Source organism: Nelumbo lutea, chromosome 5, assembly GCF_056320005.1.
Source record: "Nelumbo lutea isolate HS-2025 chromosome 5, American lotus-T2T, whole genome shotgun sequence".
In the NCBI taxonomy this organism is placed as follows: Eukaryota; Viridiplantae; Streptophyta; class Magnoliopsida; order Proteales; family Nelumbonaceae; genus Nelumbo; species Nelumbo lutea.
In genome coordinates, this window is record NC_142688.1 from 36,325,796 (window position 1) to 36,349,706 (window position 23,911).

Consider the following 23,911-nt stretch of genomic DNA (forward strand, 5'->3'; position numbering starts at 1 on the left):
CACTTCGTTTAAATTTTAACACGGCCAAGCCATCTGTAACAAGCATGGAGACATGGAGTTGGTGAGGCCCATGAGACAGGCGGAGGAATTACTCTCATGCATTCTGTTTCTTTCCATCTTTCATAATCATATATGATTTGCTGGGGTTTCTGATCTTCTTCTTCTTTTGGATTCTGTTGACCCGCTAGCGGCTAGCCATCACCCAAATAAAACAAAACAAAAATGGAGATTGGATAGATAGTTGGCATCCATCCACACGGAAAAGTCGTAAACAATTAATATTGGGACACCTTCGAGTCAAGGATAGACGTGCTATTCCATTGTGTCCTTGGCCACCTTGACGTGCTTCCAAACTTTGTCTATAAATACCTTGTCATTACAATGGCTATGCATCGTTCTCAGCTCTCTCAAGTTTACTCTTTGAGCTTCAAGTGGTTTACTGAGTTATCCCATTTCTCCATATATATCTTGTATGGTACAAGATGGCTAGATCAAAAGTTGTTGCTGCTGCATTCTTGGTTCTACTCAGCCTCGGGCTCTCCTCTGCTGCTAGGTCTATAGGCCATGGTAGTGGAGGTGGAGGAGGTGGAGGTAGTGGAGGAGGGGGAGGGGCTGGAGGTTCTGGATTTGGTTTCGGCTATGGTTCAGGAAGTGGTTTTGGTTATGGAGGGGCACAAGGGGGAGGATACGGAAGTGGTGGGGGTGGTGGCTCTGGATATGGGTCAGGATCTGGTAGTGGTTCAGGCTACGGATCCGGAAGTGGAAGCGGATCCGGCTATGGATCTGGAGTAGCTTCAGGTGGTGGGTATGGAAGCGGTGGTGGAGGTTCTGGACGTGGATCTGGAAATGGTTCCGGTTATGGTTCGGGTAGTGGAAGTGGATACGGTGCCGGAGGAGCTGCCGGTGGAAGTGGTGGTGGAGGCGGGTATGGTAACGGGAATGGGAGTGGATCTGGATATGGTTCAGGGAGTGGCAGCGGATCCGGCCATGGTGTTGGTGGAGGTGCAAATGGTGGAGGTTATGGCAGTGGTCAAGGAGGAGGAGGAGGAGGCGGTGGAGGTTCTGGAAATGGTTCCGGTTATGGCAGTGGCTCTGGGTATGGTTCTGGCTATGGCGGTGGACGTGGCCAATACCCATAAAGGACATATTAGATGCCATACAAATTAATCGTCTCTCTCTCTCCTTAATTTTGACTTTACCTTCTATTATATCTGTAATAAAACAACCGTTGATGTTCTTCCTTCGCTATGAAGGGTAGAACACAACGGTGGCTTGTGATGTTCATGTATTCGTGTATGTACTAGTCTTTTTTACGTGTTTAAGAATAAAAACTAAGGTTTCTTTTGATTCTCATTTCTTTGTTACGAAGACTGTGTACGAGTGGCCATGCTAAATGGACCATCAATGTGATAACGAAACCCTGTGAATTTGCTAAGGCTCAGTTTAGAAGGAGTATAAATGCAAAATTGTAGAGTGTAAAATTTTGTATTTTTTATTATTTTGTATGTATTTTCACTGTACCTATTTGTATTTGTACTCCTTCCAAACTGAGCCTAGAGTAAAGAAACTGGGTGCAGAGAAAACAAAAGTGAAGAAAATTAATGCACAACACTCACTATTATTATAATGTTTTAGACTATGTTTGGTTTGAAGGAAAAGGTAGGGAGAAGAAGGAAAAGACAGAGAAACCAATACAAAGTTTATAAAGGTTTCCCTACCAAACATAGCCTTAACGGATTGAAGCTCTACTGCATTCATTATTTCAGTACAAGTGAAACTAAAACATAGGAATTAAGCTTTTGTATCTCCAATAAGTAAAAATAAGAAAATACAAACCACGAAGTTTCCTGTACCAAAGAATTGAGTTCATGCCAGAGGTTTATCTGGGCAGATTCAGTTGACTCGAGCAGGGAATAATAATCCAATAAGTTCCATTATTAATTCACCTTGAATTTGTTCATTTTTTATCCTTTTTCTCATAGGCTTCGAATACGATAATTAACCCATCCCCCAAACCCTGGTCATGGTGTGATTTGATCCCTGACTCTCCTACAACCAACCAGAACCTTATCAATGAATTCATGATGCAACTTTATTGAGGTCTTCCTTTCCTTCTTTTTTTTTCTCTATCCCTCATCGTGAGCTCCATTCAAGAAAATTTATGAAAGAGAAACTATACAACTCGGAATTTATTTTTATTATTTTGTTTATTTTTCTATTTGAGGGGATGGATTGCGAGGTGGATGTTGTCTTGGGTCGTACCCAGGAAAAAGAAAATGCCTTAAAAGATACAGATACAGAGGCTTAAGCTATATGTTAAAACCTCATTCCAAATAACTATAAATCCTTACCTGACTCTAAGGCTGGTATGTATGTTTTGTAATTTGAATAGACATTAACTCTTAAAAATAAATCAACATTTTTAAATGTTGATCAAAAGCAAAATTAATAAACGTAAATAACACTTAAATTAGAAGTGCAGACTAAATATTTAATAAACGCAACATATGATTAAAAGCCAGGATTAGAAGGTATATTCAACTAGATCGAAATCATTTAACTTGGTATAGGTTGAAGGCGATTACGGCACCAAGAAGAGCCAATTAAGGCGCTCACCGTGCTAACAAGAAACTTGAGTAATTTGATTTTGGCCAAAAATGCAACCAAATAAGTTGGCTTTTGCAAGAAGATTACGGAGAGGAGGGTGCGATGCATAATACAGTTCACAGTTGGCTAATTCCGAGGAAAATTGCTGTCTGACTGAGTGATGGAGGAAGACAACCATTGTTCTCTCTTCTTCATTCTACTGAAGCCAAATATATTTTGATAGATCTGAAAATCAAACCTTAATTATTTCTCTCTCTACATGCTTGATGTGAAGTTTAAGGAGTACTTTTGGAATACAAAAAGTATGGTTTCATGCCTTCAAAAATTTTTCACTCTGTTTATATAGATCCCGTTATTTAAGACAGAAACATAAATGATTCTTTGGTCAAGAAATATTTTAATAAATGACCCATTAAAAAATATATATTAACAAATGCCACAAGGCTATTGGTTAATTATGAGCGGTGATTCTGTACCACTGTTGACAATGACGATGATGATGCAAACACGGGCAATGATTCTTAACAAAAAGGGTCACCACCGAGGGTGCCGACGCTAACAAACAACAGTTCATGGATTCATGTAAGAAATCGTTAACCGAGCCCCTGATGCAAGAAATAGTCTAGTGCTGAGCAATCCTAAGTGAAATGAACTGAAATGAAAAAGGGTATTTTTAACCATAAAATAGTATTTTAAGAATTTTACACAAAATTATCAGCAGTCACATGGTGTTACATGCAAACGGTGTATGATGGTTAATTAACTGTAAGGGAAGTATTTGACAATTGTCAGAAAACTTAATTGAGTGAGCCGAGTGAACCTGATGACTAAATTAAAAGGGCTAATCTCTGGTACGTACAGTGCTGTTGTTGTTTACTCGCATCTCAGTGCACTCATTTTCGGTTTGTGCTTGGGCTGGAGGAACACTGAAGGGAGTCTACGTGATAAAACAATGTGCAATCCCTATTTTAATCCATGTACATAATATCAAATTCTTTTCACATTCTATTCGGAATCGTCGAGAAGGAGCGTACAGCTGAAGTACTTAAAAAAAATATAGATAGAAAGTTCGTTCTGACCCCAATTTTAATATGATTGATTGGGGAATGGTGTGCGTTGAATTTGTAATAAGACGAGAAGAGGGAAGAAGCCAGTGCCGATCACGGGGTTGAAAACTTGTAGCAGCCAACAAAACAAATAGATAGAAAACTGTCGAAATGCACTCACAGTGACAGTGGTTGTTATCACACAACAAAGTCTAATCTCTCCAGCAATATCGTCGACCTGTTATCCTGGACTATCAATTAAACTATTTTTCAAGTTTGGTTGAATGAAGTTTACAAGTTTTATCCTAGCTAGATGATCGATTTGCTCTACCCATTTAACATTTCGGTCAGCGGGACTCCGAGTCGAACAGATTTAGCCTTTAGGTAAGGTAACGTGGAAGTCCATAAGTTGAATGATCAGTTCCCATGTTAATCCCATCATACGCGGAAACGTGAAGATTAAAGAAGATGAAGATGGGTAATGGGTTTTGAATATCAAGGACTAAAATCCAAATGGAAAGCAAGTTATGTCTCCTTCTTCCCCTCTTTCTGCGTTTCAATACTGTAGGCTACATTAAATTTTTCGAGTGTAGTCAACAAAAGAATCGGATAGAATTTCATCCAAATGCATAGAGAACCAGTTGTCATACACTTCATGGACTCAACTATAGACAGGGGAAAAGATAACCAGGAGTATATAGAGATAAAGAGAAAGAAGAAACAGAATATATAGATTTATATGAGTCGACTTATAACCTACATCCACAGGCAGAGGAGCAAAATGGAGATTATAGAGTTTTACACAACATCTTTCACAAAAGCTCTAAACCCCAAATAACCCAAGCATCTCGACTTATCTCTCAAACCAAAAAGATGTATATAAGAGAAAACCCCCAACTATACTCTTTGGTCCAAACCCTATGTTTTCACCCAAACCTCTCGACTTTAAATTTTGACTTTACGGATTGAATAATAAATTCAAGGTACAATCATATCAACCACAAAGGGCTTGAACTGGACTAGACTGAAGAAAATATGCATCTAGTAAAGAGCACTGGATCAATCCAAGTCTGACCGGACTGAGTATTGCTTGCATAATTAAATAATCCCATAAGATAATATGATGAAGTCAGAACCTTTCTCTTTCAACACGGCCAAGCCATCTGTAGTGTAACCAGCACTATTCTAAGACGGTGGGGGTTGGTGAATCCCATGAGACGTGGGAACGAAGTAGGCAACAACGGAAATGGCGAATATTGCGGAGACAACGTCACACTAAGTGTCGTTTTCTTCTTTCATGGATCACTGGTTTAGTGATTCTTTTTTTTTTTTTTTCTACTTGTGGGGTTGTTGACCTCGTAGTGATCAACAAAACAAAACAAAGGGATAGAAAACTGCCCAGTAAATCGAGTTGTCACTACACTGAAAAGTCGAAAACAATGGGACACCATTGGAGTCTTAGTGTTGAAGCGAAATGAAATGGTGGAGGCTCCACTATCGGTCCTTCCCGTTCTGTCTATAAATACCAACTCACTACAAATGGCCAGGCACCGTTCTCAGATTTCTGAGCTTCATTGTTTGAGGTTGAAGTGCTTTAACAAGCTATTCTATTTCGTTTTCGCATCTTATACAAGATGGCTAGATCGAAAGTTGTTGCTGTTGCATTCTTGGCTCTGCTCTGCCTCAAGCTCTCTGCTGCTAGGTCTATAGTCTATGGTAGTGGAGGAGGAGGAGGTGGAGGCAGTGGAGGGGGAGGGGGAGGAGGCTTGGGCAATGGCTCTGGATATGGTTCCGGCTATGGCTCGGGTTACGGTTCAGGGAGTAGTTCTGACTACGGTGGGGCACAAGGAAAAGGATATGGAAGTGGTGGGGGTGGGGGTGGTGGAGGTGGCTCTGGATATGGGTTGGGATCAGGTAGTGGTTCAGGCTACGGATCCGGAAGTGGAAGCGGCTCCGGTTATGGATCTGGAGTAGCTGCAGGTGGTGGTGGATTTGGAAGAGGGGGTGGTGGTGGTGGAGGTGGGGGTTCTGGGCGTGGAACTGGAAATGGTAGTGGTTACGGTTCTGGTTATGGTTCTGGAGGTGGAAGTGGATATGGTGTTGGAGGAGCTACAGGTGGAAGTGGTTATGGAAGGGGTGGAGGAGGTGGTGGTGGAGGTGGCTATGGCAATGGAAATGGTAGTGGATCTGGCTATGGTTCGGGAAGTGGTAGTGGATCTGGCTATGGCGTTGGCAGAGGTGCAGATGGAGGCTATGGCAGTGGTCAGGGAGGAGGAGGTGGTGGTGGTGGAGGTTCTGGAAATGGTTCGGGCTATGGGAGTGGTTCTGGATACGGTTCTGGTTATGGGTCTGGCTATGGTGGTGGACGTGGCCAATACCCTTAGAGGACCATCCTATCCATGCAAAATGGCTCTCTCTCTCTCTCTCTAAAATCGTTACCTTGCCACCTGTATGCATGTATCCTTTGATGTACCTCTGCTAGCTTCTTTATGTACATCAGAATAAAATAATGTCTTGTTTAAATTTCATTTCTATATATTGCTCCTTTGGATATATATCATGTATATGGTTGGGCACCTTGACATGTCTCAACGTGACAATGAGCCCAAGAATGGAATGGTCTATTTTTATAGTTTATTCGGTTCATACAGGAATATCAGAATCCGAATTAAAATAAGTTGCAGTGGGGATTTCTTTCATATCATTCTCTTAAATGGGAACGTCATTCTCTGAATGACCCATTCTGATTTTGATTCTAGGCCCTTATTCTCACGAACTATAGGTCCTAAATGTTTTCATCAATATTTCTAATTTTCCATTGAATTACTGTAAATTATTGCTATTAAAATTTATGTTACATGAATTAACATTGCTCTATTATTATTTTTTTTAATGGAGTGAGGCGGTACTAGTGTACCTAAGGCTGCAATTTGGGCTGGGTTTTCAGAATTCAACCTAACACAATCCAAAAAAGTTGTATTGGGTTGGGTCGGGTTGATGTTCGGGTTAGGGTTAGGGTTGAAATTCATGAACCTGACTTTACTTCAGATTGGATTAGGGTTGACCTCTTAGGCAACCTAACCCAACCCAAACCTGACTCTATAGTACATGTCATATATAAATATATGTTATATGCAATATATAACATGCATTGATTTGTTTAGATGCATGATATTTGTATAGCCCCCATCACATAGTATCATATATTTCTTTAAGATAATCACTTCACTTAATTCTAATCAGAAAGACTAAAACCTAAATAATATTATTTTATGTTTTTTAAAAATTTTATTCATCATCTCCTCTCTATCGTTTGTCTCATAAAATATTTATCGTAAGTCATAACTCATAATAAACTATAGTCATTTCTAGCACTTGTTTTTTCTAAATTTTGTACCAAAATAACAAAAAAAAAACGTCAACCAACAAATACTAATGAAACATAGGATTAATATATGTAGTGAAAGTTGAGTTAAGATCTAAAATCAAGAAATTCTATGAGGTTTTATAAGGAATGGAAAGAGGGTTGGGTTGGGCTAGCGTTGAAGGAATTTAGTTAGGGTTAGGTAGGGCTGCAAGTCGGACTGGGTTAGATCAGGTTAAGGCCAACCCTAAGTTCTAAACCCCCAACCCAACCTTCAACTAAATGAGACAAACAATAGATGACCCCAAAGGGTATAATTTTTTACCATCACTTAGATGAAAGTACTATTTTTTTTCTAGTAGATTTTAAAGGTATAAGTTTATATGTTATTGGAATTATTAATTTATTATATATGGATTTAATTAATAAAATTTAATAATAAAAAAAATATATGATTTAAGTATATGATTCAATGAAGGTGGGTGCAAGTTAATACCATAAGTGTTGGATTTAATGAGAAGGAAATGAATGCATTGAATGTCTTAAAATTACCTCTTTTCAGCTCATTTAATATCAATCTGATTACCTTATTTTCCCTCATTTGTTATTAATAAATTTAAACATAGAAGGATAAATTTTGTTATTTGAAAATTCCAATAATATTCTTGAGGCTATTCATACTTTTTAAAGTAGTATAGATCTGATGGGTATACACCTGTTCATAACTTTTGGTGTTTTTTTGCTTGAAGGACAGGTATTGGGGCGGGGATAGGTTTTGGGATTCTACAATCCATATGGGTACGAATAGGCTACGATATTAAGTGTTGAATTTAAATAATATTTTGAAATTTTATGTGAAAGATAATTGATAGTTCATGTGGTTTTACATGTTTTAAGAAATAATTGAAAACATTGTTGTTTACTTGTGCTATTTATTGTTTATATATAACAAGAAATAATAGGAAATAAAATGCAGGTTTTAAACCCAATCCACCCTACCCTTGAATGTGAAAAGGGTAGGGTCAGGGAGGTTTTGCAATTTCATGTGTGAGAAGGATTTCAATTCTCATTATCCAACCTGCTATGAGTTTTGGGGCATGTATGGTTTGGGAGATTTAGAGAGTTAGATAACGTCTAAAATTTACAAAAGCCACCCCAAACCCGCCCTATTGCCATCTCTAATTGCAGATAATTTTGATTTCATCCCGAAGTTGTAACCAACATTTTTTTTTATATATTTTGTACTTTATACTTTACCCTATACAGAATTGTAAAACCAATGTATTCACGAAATAAAAAAGAAAAGGCAAAATGTATCCTTTTAGACATAAAATATAATAAAAAATATAACAAACTTTAGGAAACCTTTATATCTTATTAACTCAATAATAGTAAAAATTAGAACTAAGCTAATCATTAATGGGAGCAAACCGATCAATCGGCACCTTTCATGTTCCGACTCGCTCCATTTTTGCTTTTTCATTTTTTTTTTTTTCTTTTAAGTGTTTGGTTGGTGAAATGGTGTGGTTGCAACGTTGATATGATCAGACGAGGGAAGTGGCGAATCTGGTGATGACAGAGAAAATTGACCTCGTAAGGATGTTTTTTTGTTTTTTTTTAATCTGATGTTGATTATTTTGACTTGATAGTCAACAAATTAAAGCAAATGGATAGAAAATTGTCCACATGTACATACAATGGGATGTCATCACGCTAACAAAGTCAAACAACAGATCACCCTTTGACATATTTTTAGCTAACATTATCCTTCAATATCCAATTATCATAATGTCCAAGTCCAGCATCCTTGAAGAATAAGACTGCAACTCTGTAAGAAGGGTAATGTAATAATGGGCTGGGCTGAGCTGGGCCGGGCTGCGCCTAGCACAAGGTACAGCGGCGTTCATGTAAGCCAGCTGGGTCACTAATGCCTGAGACATAGGGCCGATAAACAAAACTCAATATACTTCAATAGTTTCATGGCCGAACAATAGAACTGTACCAATTTATCAGATTGGGCTTTGCTCAACCCATTTAATAATATTGGCCCCCGGGACTCCACGTTAAACTAGACTTGGGTAAGGTAACGAAGTAGTCCATAAGTTGAATGATCAGTATCCTAGTTAATTATCGCATCAGACGCGGAAGCGTGAAGACTAAAGAAGATGGTGGCATTGGTGGGTACGTAGTGCGTATAGGTTTTGATGAAGATACAAAATTGAAATCCAACTGGGAAGCAAGCAAGGATTCCTTGTTTCCCTATTCCCGTGTTCTAATAGTACTGTAAATTACTTTCCTCACTTCAGTCAACAAAACAATGGGATAGAATATCATCCATATGCATACAGACTAAAGGGCCAGTTCTCAATACACTTCATGATCCCAACCCTGAACGCCAAAGAAAAAAGAGGTAAAATACAAACGTCAAAAACTTTTCCTGTAATTTTGCTTTAGCAAAAATCTCCTTTCGGTCAATAACTAAGAAGGAGAATGTTAAACCGGTGAATCAATTTTTCCTAAAAATCTATTTTACCCTTTTATAAATGGTTTGCATCTGTTTTTACTGAAATACTCCTATCGACATGTTATCCTCTTCTCCTCCCCCCTGTCGACCTCTTCACCCTCTTTTCCTATCCCAATTTATCCGGTAAGAGGAGGAACACAAGACGCAATCTCTCATCCAAACTCCATCCATTCAAAGAGGAACCTCTTTATCCTCTTTTCCTTTCCGTGTTTTTCATACTATTTCTTTGTCGATTTCTTCCTCTTCTTTTAATTTTTCATCCTTCATTGCTGAATCAATCCATCAACCATTAACAATTTGCCGTTCGAGATCTGAGATGTGGGTTGTGTACAACTTTGTAATGAGCTGTTGGCTTTCTCATCTATATCTGGTTCACCCATTCACCCATCCAATGATGCACCCCCCCCCCCACCTACATCATCCTTGTTGTGCATTTTTGAAGAGATGAGACTTTTCCTTCAAGCAACCCATAAATTAAGAATACCAGTTGGCGAGCTGGATTGATGAGATTCGTTGCTCTTTATAGATCTGCAAGGTACCAAATGTCAGATGACCCAAAGTGTTTAATCCGGCAAGGTCGCTCTGATGCTTAAGTCAGTACTCTCATTGCCTCTGCAAGCTAAAAATCACACAGTATGAGAGCTAGAATTTTCTTACTTGCTTGCCTCATTGCCTCTGGGGTTGGTGCATTTATATAGGCATTGTTTGACGTGGGCTTCACGCACCATATCCGAGATTTCTACAAGGTCGTCTAAGTGGTTCGAGATTCCTTGAGGTAACCGCCATGCACGTTGACCACCCTCCAGATTGTTCGGCACGTGGGCCAACTTCCAAGGATCGTGGGAGTGTTAGGATATGCATGCCGAATTTGTCGGTGAGCACGTCTTACAAGTTGCCAGGTTGCCAGGTCACGCTTGGGCCAGGCTGCCAGCTCGGTGCCTATGCAAGGCCGCCAGGTCGGTGTCTATGCCAAGCCGCCAGGTCGGTGCCTGTGCTAGGCCGCCAGGTCGTGCCTGTGCTAGGCTGCCAGCTCGGTGCTTGTGCCAGGCTGCCAGGTCGTGCCTGTGCTAGGCTGCCAGCTCGGTGCTTGTGCCAGGCTGCCAGGTCGTGTCTGTACTGTGCTGCCAGCTCGTGCCAGAGCTAGGCTGCCAGCTCATGCCAAGGCCAGGCCGCCAGGCCACGCCTATGCCAGGGCCAGGCCGCCAAGCCGCACCTGGGCAACCAGGTGGGACACCATCAACTTGGCTAAGGCAATTTGTTGCCAAAGTGGTTCCGGGTGTCACCTAGTTGTTCTGAGGTGCCATGTGTCACAATATCATTAAAGGGCCAAATCAGCCCTCATCATTTGCCCCCCACTCCCGAGCAGAGAGTAACTCGGCGAAGGGAGTAAATTTCTCCTTTTGGCCCAGAATGAATAATTCGATGAGCTTGTAAGCGTCGATTCAATTTCTTAGGCTCTAGGAGTGACTCATAGTTCGCTCCTTGATTTTTCCCATGCCGAAGAGGCGACTTTAGGTCACCAGCTTGCACGGGAGCCTTGGAAGGCTCGACCGGAACCATGCAGTCTATTTGCCGACTATTCCCGCGGAAGCCACGAAGAGCTCATCTTTATAGAGGGTACCTCGCGAAGAGGACTGATGAGGCTTTATCCGAGCTGAAATAAAGTTGGTAGAGTTGCTTAGTCTGTTAGCCATCAACTTCCTGCATAGTCTTTGAGTTCATAAAAAAAATGGAAACTAGAAAGTGAGAGCTTTTAGTTTCTAAAAGGTGAGAACTTAGCTTTTTGGAAGAAGAGGACTTAGCGTTTCTGAGGATGAGAACTTAGCTTTTTGTAGTGTTTCCCACAGATGGCACCAATTGATGAATCAAATTTTGTTGATGTATCGATTTTTTGGCTAAGTACCTCGTCATTTGGTCTGCTTCCAAGTGGCCGATGACTCAGAGGCCGAAGTGGAGCTGCCTAGGTGCCGAGATGACTAGGTGGCAAGCTGCCTGTGAGGCACCGGGCTGACCAAGTGTAGGGCTGCCTGTGAGGTGCTGAGCTGACTAGGTGTAGGGCTGCCTGTGAGGTGCCGAGCTCTCTATGAGGTTTTGGGCTGACCAGGTGGCGACATACCTGTGAGACGTCGGACTGACCAGGTGCAGGGCTAGTTGTGAGGTGCCGAGTTGACCAGGTGCCGAGCTGCCTAGGTGCTGAGCTGTCCAGCTGGCGAGCTAGATTGATGAGCTTCGTTCCTCTTTAGAGACCTGCAAAGAACCAAATGTTAGAGGACCCAAGGTGGCTAACCCGGCGAGGTCACTCCAATGCTTAAGTCAGTACTCTCATAGTATACTACGAGCTAAAAATCACATAGTATGAGAGCTAGAATTTTCTTACTTGCTTGCCTCCTTGCCTCTGGGATTGGTGCCTTTATATAGGCATTGTTTGGCGTGGGCTTCACGCACCATATCCGAGATTTCTGCGAGGTCGTCTAAGTGGTTCGAGATTCCTGGAGGTAATCGCCATGCACATTGACCACACTCCAGATCGTTCGGCACGTGGGCCAGCCTGTGCCAGGCCGCCAGGTCGGCGAGCACGTCTTACAAGTCGTCAGCCTGTGCCAGGCCGCCAGGTCGTGCCTGTGCTAGGCTTCCAGCTCGGTGCTTGTGCCAGGCTGCCAGGTCGTGCCTGTGCTGGGCTGCCAGTTCGCGCCAAGGCCAGGCCGCTAGGCCGTGCCTGGGCAGCCAGGTGAGACACCATCAACTTGACTAAGGCAAGTTATTGCCAAAGTGATTCCAGGTGTCACCTAGTTGTTCTGAGGTGCCATGTGTCACAATATCATTGGAGGGCCAAATCCGCCCTCATCAATTGGAAATCATTGAAGATGCAGGAGATGTTCATGCCTCCACCAAGGCTGGCGAGGTCAACGTCAATAGTTGATTTCTTGTTGTTCCAACCAAGGATTATGGAATTGATCTGTATGTAGTTTTCAAAGTCTTCGCCTTGGAGCTTGGTGAGGCTGGCCTCAACACATCTCTAAAAAATTAGAGAAGGAAGAAGGTTGAAAGAAAGAGGGACACCGCCACAAAGGAGGAATGATCTACATACTTTTCAGATTGCCAACATGAGAAACTTGCATTGCAAGTGCTTTTGCCTATTGGTGCTATTGCCTATAGTCTACATACTTCAAATCTTTAATTTGTGGGGATGACGCTTTCATGTCATGTGAAAATGATAACTGGGCTCGAGAATCTTTTAAAAAGGTAGGATGGTCATTTTGATAAAATTAATGCATTGTTGAACGTTTTCCGTCAGGCTCACTAAAATAAGGGAGGTATGTGTAAGGTTTTCTAAAAGTTCAGGAGGTTTTTAATTTGTTAAAGTAAAGGGGAAATTTACGATCAATACCCTGTAATTTGGCTTGAATAACAATTTGGTTCCCAAACTTTAAAATGCGACAATTCAATATCTGAACTTTCAAAATGTGACAATCCAGTACACGAACTTTTAAAATGTTGCAATCTAGTACTTACCATTAACCAATCTGTTAATCATCTATTAAGTGACATTTGAAAAGTCAAAAATGCCCTTCGAATGCCATCTAATTCTTTTTATCAATCATCTAAACGTTGACAAAAAATTGAATAATAGCCCTAAATCCTAGCTTCTTCTACTCAAAAAAGTTGGTGGTTGTTTAAAAGAATCTAGAATTTGGGACTGTTCATTTTATTGTCAATGTTTGGATGGTTGATAAAGAGAATTAGATGGCATTCTTAGAGCATTTTTGACTTTTCAAATGTCACTTAATGGCTGATTACGAACTAGTTAACGGTAGGTATTGGATTGTCACATTTTGAAAGCTTGGGTACTGGATTATCACATATTAAATGTTCGGATACTAAATTGTAGCATTTTAAATTTCAGGTCACTCGAGCTAAAGTACGGGATATTGATCAAGAATTTTCCCTAAAGTAAAACTTGAGGGGAATTCAGATCAGCTACCAACACACAGTGCCAACAATGTCCCAACCAGACATTGCAGCCGTACATAGGGAACACCTTCCCATGAATGAGAAGGCAGATGTTCCCAATGTGAGACTGCAGTGGCCTGTTCGGACAGGATTGGTAGCAGATCCCTATCCAAAGGAGGGTAATTGTTGCATTGTTAGATTTATTTCACTGACGGGCTATTGTTTGCTAGGGTAGAGAGGGCTTTAGCCGGACTAGATTGAAGAATAGAGGTGTCTAATTAAGGATCATGGGACCGGTTCAGACCTGGCTGAATTGGGTTCTCGCTAGGTCTGAAGTTGCGGCCATGAGACTTGAGATAAGATAATAACCAGTAACCACTAACAAGAACTATCATCCAATCCCATGAGGTTCAGACCTGGCTGAATTGGGTTCTAGGTCTGAAGTTGCGGCCATGAAACTTAATTGAGATAAGATAATAACCAGTAACCACTAACAAGAACTGTCATCCAATCCCATGAGACATAATAATATCAGAAGCTTTCCTTTTCAACACGGTGGGGTGGTTGGTGAGACTCATGAGAGGTGGGAACGCAATTATATATGCAACAATGGAAGTGGCGAATCTTGTGGGGGCAACCTCGCACTACAAAATCAGCATCACCTAATCTCGTCGTCGTTTTCTTCTTTCATGGATCACTGGTTTTTATTATTCTTGTGGGGTTGTGTTCACCTCGTAGTGATAAACAAATCAATAGAAAGGGATAGAAATTTGTCTGGTAGCACGTAGGCGAAGTCTTAAACAATGGGACACCATCTGGGGCACTCCACTATATCATGAGTCCTTCGCCATCTTGATCTGCTCTCAAATGCTGTCTATAAATACCTACTCGGTACAATGGCCAGGCACCATACTCAGCTTTCTCAGTTTAATTAATTGTTTGAATTTGAAGTGGTTCACTTAGTGATACCATTTCCATCTTACATACAAGATGGCTAGATCAAGAGTGGTGGCTGTTGCATTCTTGGTTCTGCTCTGCCTTGAGCTTTCGTATGCTGCTAGGTCCAGAGCTTATGGTAGTGGAAGTGGAAGGGGAGGGGGAGGAGGCTCGGGCAGTGGCTCTGGCTATGGTTCGGGTTATGGTTCAGGGAGTGGTTCTGGCTATGGTGGGGCACAAGGGGAAGGATATGGAAGTGGGGGTGGGGGTGGGGGTGGTGGTGGCTCTTGATATGGGTCAGGATCTGGTAGTGGTTCTGGCTATGGATCCGGAAGTGGAAGCGGCTCAGGCTATGGATCAGGAGTAAGTGTTGTAGGCGATGGATATGGAAGCGGTGGTGGCGGCAGTGGGGCTGGAGGTGGTGGACGTGGATCTGGAAATGGCAGTGGCTATGGTTCAGGAAATGGAGGTGGATATGGTGATGGAGGGGCTGCAGGTGGAAGTGGTCATGGAAGGGGTAGAGGAGGTGGTTCTGGCAATGGAAACGGGAGTGGATCTGGCTATGGTTCAGGGAGTGGTAGTGGATACGGCTATGGTGTTGGGGGAGGTGCAAATGGTGGAGGTTATGGCAGTGGTTGTTGGAAAATGGAGTCAGTTTCACCAAGTTTGCTGTTGGGTTACAATCAAATATGTTCCCACTGTTAACTTTGAATTGTGCCTCTTGATCACACCTGATCGAATTGTGACCGTTGATCTCATCAACGTTGATCAACGGTTAGCATTGCACCAAAACCAAAGCCACCATTTGCGAGCCACACGGGTGCGAGCAAAGTGCACCTCATTGTGCTACACACACGCGTGTGCACACATTGCACAGTATCAAACCCCATACTCTCCTCTATTATTTCTAAGGAGTGTAAATCAATCCTATTAAAATACTAAAAACAAAACTTATAATTTTTCAATATGGGATAAGTTTAAAACTATGTTTTATAAGAGAAAAGCTAATCTTTCAATCAAGTGTACAAGTTCAATTTCTCATGTAATTGACCAATCAAACTCATTATGAGATTAAAATCCAACAGTGGTCAATGAGGTGGAGGAAGTGGGGGTGGTGCTTCTGAAAATGGTTCCAGTTATGGGAGTGATTCTGGATACGGTTGTGGTTGTTGGAAAATGGGGTCAGTTTCACCAAGTTTGCTGTTGGGTTACAATCAAATATGTTCCCACTGTTAACTTTGAATTGTGCCTCTTGATCACACCTGATCGAATTGTGACCGTTGATCTCATCAACGTTGATCAACGGTTAGCATTGCACCAAAACCAAAGCCACCATTTGCGAGCCACACGGGTGCGAGCAAAGTGCACCTCATTGTGCTACACACACGCGTGTGCACACATTGCGCAGTATCAAACCCCATACTCTCCTCTATTATTTCTAAGGAGTGTAAATCAATCCTATTAAAATACTAGAAACAAAACTTATAATTTTTCAATATGGGATAAGTTTAAAAACTGTGTTTTATAAGAGAAAAGTTAATTTTTCAATCAAGTGTACAAGTGCAATTTCTCATGTAATTGACCAATCAAATTCATTATGAGATTAAAATCCAACAGTGGTCGATGAAGTGGAGGAAGTGGGGGTGGTGCTTCTGAAAATGGTTCCAATTATGGGAGTGATTCTGGATACGGTTCTGGTTATGGGTTTGGCTATGGCGGTGGCCAATACCCTTAAAGGACCTATCTATCATGTGCCTTACAAAATGATTCTCTCTCTCAATAAAACAACCGTTACATTGCCTGATCTGGCGGGCGGCAACTTGTGATATGCATGTATGAGTTCGTGTTCATGTGTTTATATCATGTATTTTCAGAATAGATTAAGATTTCTACTTATACTTTTTGCATGTATGTTCATATGGACGTACGAAAGAAAAATAAGCTACTTTTCTATGGGCATTTCTTAAAGCAGTAAATGAAAGTAAAAGATTTTTACAAGTTATTGGAAATGTTAGATACGTTGAAGCATTAATTGTAGATAGTTTTTGGAACCGAAAGTAAAGGGATTTGAAGGCATCTATGTACATGTCTCATGCATATAATTGTGGCTAAGGGGTTTATTCTGAAGAAAGGCCTTTTTAGAAGTTTCTTATACATGGAACATTTGGGCTCAGTTTGGAAGTACAAATATAAAAATGCAGAGTGCTTCTATTTTGCATTATTGTCTTTGTATTTGTACTGTATGCATTTGTATTTGTACTCTTTCTAAATTGAGCCTTACTTCTTTATTGCATCAAGACCAACAAATAAGTCAATCTGCCTTCATGATAATTATTATGAAGTATATAGAAAATTGGCAAGAGGTCTATGAGCACCTTAGGCTGTGTTTGGAAACGATGCAAAAGGAGTGTAAATCCCAGTTCAAGGTAAATTTGTATTCTGTTTCACTTTTGCCTGTGTTGGCAACATTGTATTTATGCATTGGAAAATGATAGACCAATGCATATTTACATAAGATGTAAAAGTACATCAATAAAAAAGAAGTAAATTTGCATTCAAGTGGGCTTTTGATTAAAAAAAAAAAAGGCATATGCTTTATTGAAATTCATGTTTGCATCCATTACAGCTAAAAACCTGTTTGGCAAGAAGATAAATTTGCCAGTGCAAAACTGACCCAATTTTATAATTTATATATACCGTTTTATAATCTACATATTTGCATTCACACTTATTTGCATTATTTCCAAACACAGCCTCAAGTCCCTTGCCCTAACGGGATGGTGCTCATGAAAATTTCCCATCAAGCTTTAGCCTTTAATTGGAAGCGTTATTGCAAAATGTTGAGCCAAAAAAGGAGAGACCTATTCACCAGCTGGGCTTCGATCTTGTGCCATTAACATTTTACATTACTTTGGGCTCGGACTTCAGGCCGGCCAAAAAATAGGTCTAACTGAGATAATGTTCAATTTGATCATAACCGGTGAATTTTCCTCCAGCACTATAGTTGGGAAGACCATATCTTTTTGGATAATCTACAATATGTATTACAATTTATGGATGACGTACAGTTTATGTATATAAATAAGGAACAGAACTTACCGGTTCATAGTATAACTAGAGCATGCTCCACTCAGAAATTTATAATATGTAATAAGGAAGGAGTTTTGTATTCTTGATTGTACTTATTTGGTTGCAATGCAATTTATTTGTATTGATGCAAAGTCATGGTAGTGCAAATGATATTTATTTTTATTTTAAAATTAACCTTATTTTGTTTGATTGCAATACAAATAAAGTAAAATAAGACCTCAAACAATAAAGTAAAACCTAAAATAAAATTAAACTAAAATTTGCATTATTTGAATTTGCATTCCCAAGCATTTATACTAGTGCAAATAAATTTGCACTGCAACCAAACACAGCCAAAAATTGAAGATCTCTCTTTTTGCCCCCCCCCCCCTCAAAAAAAAAATATGATCCATATCTAGCTAATATCATTTCAAGATAAGATTATAAATCTTATTATCATTACTAATAACTATACTGATTTAGAACATACAAGCTCTCTTAAGGATCCATTTAATTTCATTTCCACTTTTATAATCCAAAGAAAGCTCGAAATAAATTTAAATTTGAATTCACAAGGGCTTTTGCTTGTGAGTTGTGAGTTGGGTGGCATATTCCTGTTATATTGGTTTGGCTTATCTCTGGGCTTGTTAAGGTTTATGGGCCTATGCAAGATAGTCGGTGAATTCTAGTGGGCTTTGTTTGTGCTGATGGGCAGGCTGAGTGATTTTCTTTTGGCCTGTTTATACCCTGGGGCTTGGCTTTGGTGTTTGTTTTGGGTCACCCTCATATTTGATATATTCCTTCTTTTCTCTTAATGCAACTTTGTTTTATTTTACTATCAAAAAATACAAAATGGAAAATGGGCACGAGATATCATTTGCAAACGTTGCATGTAAATACCCAGATTGTGTTTGATTCTATTGTCATTTAAGCCATATTTGGTTTGAAAGAAAAAGTAGGGCAAAGAAGGGAAAGGTAGTAGGGAAATCATACAAGATTTATAAAAGTTTTTCTAACTTTTCCTTCCTTACCCTACCTTTTCCTTCAAACCAAACATAACCTTAAGGTTCAAAGTTTAAACGTTTAATGACGCAACAACATTTCATGTCAAACATGAAACTGGTTTGGTTGGTAGTACTCCTGATGATTAAGAGATCAACAAGTGTTTTAAGCAGTATTCTATTCGGTATTGGAATTGCTACCCAAAACATTTAAATGAAATTTTATTTTCACTGTGACACCACCCTATTATATTGACTTTCACCCAATGGTCAAATTTAAAAATTTGTCTTCATTATTACAGATAGATTAACACCTACATGCAGGCTAAATAATACTAGAAGCATAGGAAAAAAAACCTTTAGTTGCCTCCCCTGAATGTCCTTTTAATAGCCCTATCTGTGTTGAGTTTAATTCAATCCCTAGGAGGGGATTGCCAAAACATAGACTACCAAATTCTGGAATCACTTGATAAAGGGTTAGCATCATAGCATCCAATAAAAATGTAAGCGATTTATATATAGGGTAAATTACATATTAGCACTCTGTACTTTGGGCTAAGTCTCAATTTGGTATTGAAATTTTAAAACATGCCAATCAAATACTTGAACTCTCAAAACGTCTCAGTTGAATCCCTGTCATTAGCAACACACCAGTTATCTATATCACATGATGGCATATACAACTTAAAACTTTTGAAAATATCAAAATTATCCTTCAAAATAAGGCAATATTCATCATCTTCTTCCTCAAGAATCAAGGTTAAACCAAAGCAATGGTAAACAATCCTAAATCCATCACCAATTCAAAGAGATATGGGCATTTGGATGGTTGATAAAGAAAATTAGGTGACACTTGAAAGGCATTTAAGTCATTTTACATATCACTTAACAGCAGTTAACAATTTTGGACTAAAATGGAATGGTTTGAGAGCTCAGGTACTAGATTGGCATGTTTTAAAATTCAGGTACCAAAATGAGACTAGGCCCAAAGTAAAAGTACAGGCCTACAGGATACTAATTAATCTACAATTTAGTACAAATATTACTCCATATCTCATGCAAATAAAATTGTTTCTCTTGCAACTAGGGGTGTCAATTGGACCGAATTTGGTCCAATCTGATCCGGTCCAATACAAGTCCATTACAGATGGACCAGGTCCAGTCCAATCTGATGAATACTATGGACTATTTTGAACCAATCCAATTCAGTGTCTGGACCATCCAATCTATCCAGATTGGTTTTAATTTAGATTGCTTCCAACCAAAACCTGGTCCATTGATACTTATATTCTTATCTTCTATCAGTGGAACAGATATTGATTCAATCCAACCCAATCCAATATAAATCCATTACCCATGGACCAGGTCCAATCCAAACTAATAAATAATTTGGGTCATTAAGTCTGGACTGGTCCAATTCAATGCCTTATTGGTCGGTCCAACATCCAACCCAAAATCAGTCCATTGACACCCATACTTGCAACCACATTGTACAACAGAGCAAAGATAAACGAGGTTGGTCCATAGTTTTCATTGAAAAAGTAAGTCATTCATGAAATCCGATTGACCTTAAGCCTAGCACAACCTACCCCATTTGCATCCCTAATCTTTCTGAACGATTCAGCTAGTGAATCATGCCTGTCTAGTGTCTACATTGGTTTTATTGGTCAGAAAGATGAATTGGGATGACTTTTTATTTCTTTGGACTTTTTCTTATTTCCTCGGGATGGTGTCTATATTCATTTTATTGGTAAAAACTAAGCTTATATTACACGTCTAAAAATATTCAATTAAGTAAAACAGTAAGCCATCTTAGCTCAGCTGGTAGAGCGCGTGGCTTTTAACCACGTGGTCGTGGGTTCGATTCCCACAGATGGCGTTTTAAAATTACAACTTCATAACCAAATCGTTTTTTCTACCAAAAAAAAATTGAATCCAATATATATACTTCATTTAAGTATTAGAATAATTGGGTGAAGCCACTACTGAGTCTGTGAGTCACACCGATCATACACCATAGGCATAGAGAGCTTGATGAATTAACGAGTTTTGAGTTTTTGACCCCATTCCTCCTCTACTGTGCGAGGAATGCCGTGCCACCACCAAGTCAATTGTTTGAGTTTGAGTTTAACAGACAAAACCGATCATATTGTCGAACACCTCTTAAGCAAGCCAATTTGCTAGTTGTGTTTTCTGTTTTTAAAACATTATCTTCGTTTCTAGGGGCTTCCTTTCTAGGCGTTGTAACTTGTATCAAACGTAGTGTGAAAACCGCATTTTCAGTTCTCCACTCCTAATAAGAAAACTATTACCCCATGTGTTCAAATGGACGTAGCATGCTCCCTTCTGATTCTAGCCTAATAAGAAAACTAGTACCCCATGTGTTCAAAGCAGTTGATATTCCTACAAAAGATTTTCATTTCAGAAAACGTTAAACCCCTCTTCATGTAACACGTTTATCTTCTCTCTTCTTTTTTTGGGAAAATTCTGGAATGGTACTCTGTATTTTGAGCCAAGTGTTATTTTCCTCTCCGGATTTTAAAATGTGATAATTTAGTACGTAAATTTTCATAATATACCAATTTAGAATCTACTGTTAATCAACCCTTAAGTGGCATTTGAAAATATATGAATGTACTTCCAGTGTTATCTAATTTTCTTTATCAATCCTTCAAATATTGACAAAAAAATGAAGTCTCAAATCTTTGCCTCTTTTATTCAAGAAAGTTGGGGTCACCAGAATGCCAATGTGAAAAATGACCCCAACTTTCTTGAATAGAAAAAGTAAGGATTTGGGACTGTTTATTTTTTATCAATGTTTGGATGGTTGATAAAGAGAACTAGATGACACTTAAAGGGCATTTGTATCTTTTCAAATGCCACTTAACGACAAATATTGGATTGACACGTTTTTAAAATTCAGGTATTGAATTGTCATATTTTAAAGTTTAGGGACCAAAGTAGCACTAGGCCCAAAGTACAAGGTATTAATCAGGATTCCCCTCACCCCCTTTTTTTTGTTCTTTTAATTTCTTTCAAACTAATTCATTTATATACTCTTTTAAACTAGATGTTAGGCCATCTACAAGTCAGTAGTCTCTCCTTTTTCCCTTACTAGATCAAGAATAGTCTATATTGAATTGCTCAACAATCCCTTTGAACCACACGCAAGATGGGAGGAAGAGGAAACAAGAATTTTAGTTGTAGAGACTAGAGAAAGACTATTTTATTTTTGATTGAGGTTCAAAATAGATTTAATTTTTTTCTTCTTTTTTTTTATGTTTTTGTTGCCCATGAAAAATTATGACTTAGTGAGGTCCCTCTACCTGCCACAAGTTCCTCTCGTGATAGAATAGGGAGATTATGATTCTAGCAAGTGATGCAACCATATGGAAGTTGTGTGCATCTCATTAAAAAAAACATGGACTTAATAGTTAATATTTATATTTTGAATTTAACTTTTAATTAGAAGAGCAGTGTTACAAAAAAGAACTTGAGATAGAAAGGACCTCAAAATCCCATTGCCACCCAGGCTGGGGTTATGGCCTTATGGGTATGGAGGATGGGCTATCCCCCCCCGTAGATGGAAGTGGTGGAGATGGTGGTGGTGTGGAGCAAAATGGGATTCAGTCAGTGCAAAGCCTGTTCAAACAACCATCATAGCCTTGCATTGGGAATATCTCCCCGTGAAATAAAGTATAGAAGTACGGAGGTGTTCCCAATCCAAGGCTGTAAAGGCTGTTTGAACGGGCGTTGCACTGATTGAAGCCGATCTTGTGTGGAGCATATCTCTCTCTCTCTCTCTCTCTCTCTCTCTCTCTCTCTCTCTCTCTCTCTCTCTATATATATATATATATATATATATATAGCAAGATAGTCCATGTCATCTTACTTCTCCTTGCTCCATTACCCCAACCCTGCATTCTCCTTGACTCTCTCTCCACTCCCCCTTTCCACCACTCTCAATTTACCATCTTAGCACCATCTCTCTTCATTCCTCTCCTTCCCATTGGGTTCTCTCCCCCCCCCCCCCAACTCACGTCTCTCACTTTCTATAAAAACCAAACTTCTCTCCTTAATTAGCTCAAAATATGTTTTATACTCTCCTTGACTTCCATCTCTAATTCCCCTCTATTCTCTCCACTTTCCCATAAAAATATGGTCATACTTTACTAAAATTTGGTTTTCCAAATCAAATACAATGATTTCAAGCAAATTAAAGAGAGGGGAATAAGGGGAATTCAATGTTGTCTATATATTCATGGCATCTTCCATTATTGTTAAATAATCTATTCTTAAATAATAATCTTTTGTTAAATAATCCATTAGTTATAAAAATTATCAAAAATTTCTGAAAAATTATCTACCAAAAATTATGATATAATTATTTAGAAATAATAAATTATTTAACAAATATTAAATAATTTAATAATCTACCAAAAATTAATAAACAATCCATTATTTAATAATTTGTTGGTTATTAATAAATGTTCAAAATTTCAACATTTAACGTAATTTTCATGAATCATTGTAATTTAATAAAATGTCATTAAAATTTTACAATAATAATTTATTGATAAAAGATATTACTAATTAGCACAATTTACTAATTTCTATAAAATCAATAATTATAGTTAACGATTATCAAATAATTTAGGGAAACTCTTTAACTAATAATCAATAATTATTTTTTAAATAAGTAATTAAAAATTTAAGAAATTAATCAGTGAAAAATATTCTCCAAAAGAATTTAAATAATAATACATCATTATTATCTAACTAAATGATTAATAAAAATTTGAGGAAAAATAAATTAGAAAATTAATCTATCAAAAATTGTTTCATAATTATTTAAATAACAATAAATTATTATTATTTCAATAAATATTTATTAAATAATTTAGGAAAATTATTAAGTCTATACACACTGGTCTAGACCACATGGTTGACTTCGATCATACATGGTTTTACATTAATTAACAACAAATTGTTTACTTTTACTTAAAAGTAATGTAATTTACTATAATTACATTAGTTTACTATTATTATTTAGTTTGATTAACAGTAAATAATTTACATTAATTTATTATTATTGTAAATAATTAATTTACTATACATTACTACTATTCAATAGCAATTTCAATATTTTTTTTGGAAATTATCATAAAACATTGTAATTTATTGTTATTTAATTTAATATTAGTTAATTTTTTGTAATAATTTACTGTTAGTTAATTAGTTATAGAAAATTATTAGAATTGTAGTGATGGCAATTTTCCCTGTAAAACTGGGGCCTTACCCTACCTCGCCCTGAATGGGGCAAGTTTTCTCAATCTTAAACCAGGATGGGGCAGAGACAGGGGGGATAGACTAATTGGCATAATTTACTAATTTCTATAAAATCAATAATTAT

At 38.6% G+C, this 23,911-nt stretch overlaps 2 protein-coding genes, 1 non-coding gene and 1 pseudogene across 3 annotated transcripts; all 4 read left to right on the top strand.

The window, feature by feature from the left end:
* Positions 1 to 397: 397 nt before the first annotated feature.
* Positions 398 to 1,352, top strand: LOC148851717 (uncharacterized). Its single transcript, XM_088946238.1, has one exon. It carries the CDS (start codon positions 483 to 485, stop codon positions 1,137 to 1,139), a length of 657 nt encoding a protein of 218 aa, XP_088802364.1. The 5' UTR covers positions 398 to 482; the 3' UTR covers positions 1,140 to 1,352.
* A 3,856-nt stretch (positions 1,353 to 5,208) lies between these two features.
* LOC148851718 (uncharacterized) lies at positions 5,209 to 6,330 on the top strand. The gene has a single exon (XM_088946239.1). The coding sequence runs from the start codon at positions 5,288 to 5,290 to the stop codon at positions 6,035 to 6,037; it is 750 nt and encodes a 249-aa protein (XP_088802365.1). The 5' UTR covers positions 5,209 to 5,287; the 3' UTR covers positions 6,038 to 6,330.
* An 8,152-nt stretch (positions 6,331 to 14,482) lies between these two features.
* On the top strand, positions 14,483 to 16,373 carry LOC148851719 (uncharacterized; annotated as a pseudogene).
* Positions 16,374 to 20,304: 3,931 nt separating this feature from the next.
* Positions 20,305 to 20,377, top strand: TRNAK-UUU (transfer RNA lysine (anticodon UUU)). Its single transcript has one exon. It is a non-coding gene; the product is annotated as a tRNA-Lys (tRNA).
* The last annotated feature ends 3,534 nt before the right edge of the window (positions 20,378 to 23,911 follow it).